Below are 2,625 nucleotides of genomic sequence, written 5' to 3'. Positions count from 1 at the left end.
GACTGTGCGGACGTCCGCTTTTGAACGGATCCATATATATATATATATACACAAGCCCGCTTTGACGACGGTGCGTCTCCACCCGAGCGGACACCAGCGGCGTCCCTAATCACTTTCCTTTCCTGGCGAGACCGATTTGAAGGTCTGGGCAGCAACCTCCACCCAAAACTTCAGACAAGATCGATCTCGCCGGAAAAGTGATTAGGGACGCCTTTGGTGTCCCCCTCGAGTGGAGTGTCGGCGCCGGACGGTGGAGAACGAGGGATGTCCGCACTTTAAGCCGAGTGCGGACGTTCGCTTCAGAACATTTCTGTGTGTATCTATACACGGTCCGGATCAGAGGTGGACGTCCGCATGGCCTTAAAGTGCAGACGTCCCTCCGCTCTCCACCGTCCGGCTCAGACGACGACGCGCCTCCACCCCAGCGGCGTCCCTGATCACTTTCTCTTACCGGCGAGATCGATTTGAAGGTTTGGGCAGCAACCTCCACCCAAAACTTCAGACAAGATTGATCTCGCCAGAAAACTGGAATTCGGCGGACTCGCCAGGGAGAGAAAATGATCGGGGACGCCGGTAAGAGAAAGTGATTGGGGACGAGCCGTCCAGTGGAGAGCGGAGGGACGTCCGCACTTTAAGGGCTGTGCGGACGTCCTCTTTGGAACAGCTATATATATATAATGCAATTCATTTTCGAATCTCCAGGATCTATTTTTTTTAATTATTTTGTCTTAGAAGAGTTTTATCTCAGCCAGTTCTTTTCTAATTGTTTACATGTATGTACACTTATATATTGCTGCGGTTGTATGTATAATCTTTTTCAGTTATGGGTTGGAGAAGGAATTTCGAGATGACCTGTATGATGACTTTGAACAGCTGACTCTGGAGTTTTACCATGAAGGAAATCTCTATGGCCTGGAAAAATATTGGTAGCTATTCTCTCATTGGCTTCCTTCTTGAGAATATTTCTGTAGAGAACAAACATTTTCGTTATTAGATTTGAAAAAAAAATTGGCGATCCTTGTCTTCAAATTCACAGGGTGCAATATGATCTGGCCATTGCTTGTTTCTTTGTCCCCCTATTTTCATATTCAATATTTAGTGCATCAGATCCTGAGAAAGCCATTGCTTTATAGTAGGGTTGATTTTGCAAGCACTGTGTGACTTCACTTCAGTGGGCAAACAACCTCAGAGCTAAAAGGGAAAAAGAAAGTAAATGCCTATATAAGCAATCTAGTAAGAAATGTCTGAAGTGAAAACATTTGATCTATTAATCAAATCATATAAAAGTTGGGTTTTGATGTTTGAGAAGTTGTATGTCAATTGTGGTATTGTCTCATATTAGTACTTGCTGTATTATACAGGTTTTCATTTGGTGGCACATATTCACCTTTTTATGATCAAAGTATATAAAAAAGCTAAATTTGATTTTGCATACCATCTTACGGCCTTACAACATATCATTTATATGCTTTTGCTTAGAACTGATGCAGAACCGAGATTCTTTGATATTGTACTGCGTTGAATTGAATAGGATCAGAAATTAGAGACAGTATGCTATTAATTAATCTTGTTGTTGTCTAAGCGATTGCATGCAAGTTAAGAGTTTGATTTCTTATCATTTGTGGCAGGGCATTTCATCATTATAGGGAGAAACGGGGTCAGAAGGAGCCTCTTAGAAAAAATCAAGAATTGAATCGCTTGCTTAGGGAAGTATACCGTAGCTTGGATGATTTCCGTGCCAAAGAGAGAACTACAACGGCAATCACTTCCGTGAAAGAGAGGAGTCATTAGCAGAAAGTAGAAGTAATGCAATTAACCTGTAATCAAAGCCCTGGAGATGGCGTAGAATTGATGGCGTCCCAATTTTGAAAGAAACTGACAGCTTTAACAAAGGAGTCAGTTTGCAGCTATTCTTGGTTTCGGGCTCAGAGAATGGAGATGCATTCTGTATAATAAGCATTCGATGGATTTCACTCACCTTTGTTGAGGGCTGCTTACTGCTGAGTTTTTTTGTGCAAAGTTTTTCTGGCTCCACGGCTCTATCTTTTATTGGAGTTATCTGCAGCTTGAAGAGGGTGGCGCCTCTGCTTTTTCTCTATCAGTTCAAGCCTTCTATAAATTGTAGTTGTAAATAGTTGAGTCACTTTTTGTTTTTCCTTTCAGTTTGAGAAAAAAAAAGAAGACATGAGTGAAAGACAGGGATATGATGGCAGAAGAAGAAACCCAAATAAGAAAGAAGAAGAAGAGGAAGTTGTAGCTTATAACATGTGAATTTGTGACCAATAAGTGATTAAAATTGAATTTTTTCTTATTTCTTTGAAGTTAGCCATTTATCTTTTTTATTTGATTTTTATCAATATTTATTTTTTCTCTTCTGTTTTCCTTGATGGCTTAAGAATGGGAAAATTGTTCAGTTCTTCAGCCTGGAAAAATCATGTGTTACTCAACATGCAGGGGCTATCCATTGAAGCCTCAATTTGACAAGATTTGGTTATCTCGCAGGTAGCTCGTTTCCAACAAACAGTCATTTATCTAAGTTTTACTATTTTACAGATCTGATTGGATTCTCGGATTGTTTATATATATATATATATATATATATATATATATATATATATAGTCTCT

General features: G+C 40.1%; 1 protein-coding gene across 1 annotated transcript in view; it reads left to right on the top strand.

Moving 5' to 3' along the window:
• Positions 1 to 2,376, top strand: part of LOC101301644 (la-related protein 1-like) — an 11,642-nt gene extending 9,266 nt beyond the window's left edge. Inside the window, exons 13-14 of the mRNA XM_004291678.1 lie at positions 813 to 926; positions 1,629 to 2,376. Coding sequence (XP_004291726.1) covers positions 813 to 926; positions 1,629 to 1,791 — 277 coding nt within the window. The 3' untranslated portion in view covers positions 1,792 to 2,376. The remainder of the gene's footprint in view (positions 1 to 812; positions 927 to 1,628) is intronic.
• The last annotated feature ends 249 nt before the right edge of the window (positions 2,377 to 2,625 follow it).

This window comes from Fragaria vesca, linkage group LG2 (genome assembly GCF_000184155.1).
Source record: "Fragaria vesca subsp. vesca linkage group LG2, FraVesHawaii_1.0, whole genome shotgun sequence".
NCBI classification, from domain to species: Eukaryota; Viridiplantae; Streptophyta; class Magnoliopsida; order Rosales; family Rosaceae; genus Fragaria; species Fragaria vesca.
This window is presented reverse-complemented; position numbering and strand designations above follow the sequence as displayed.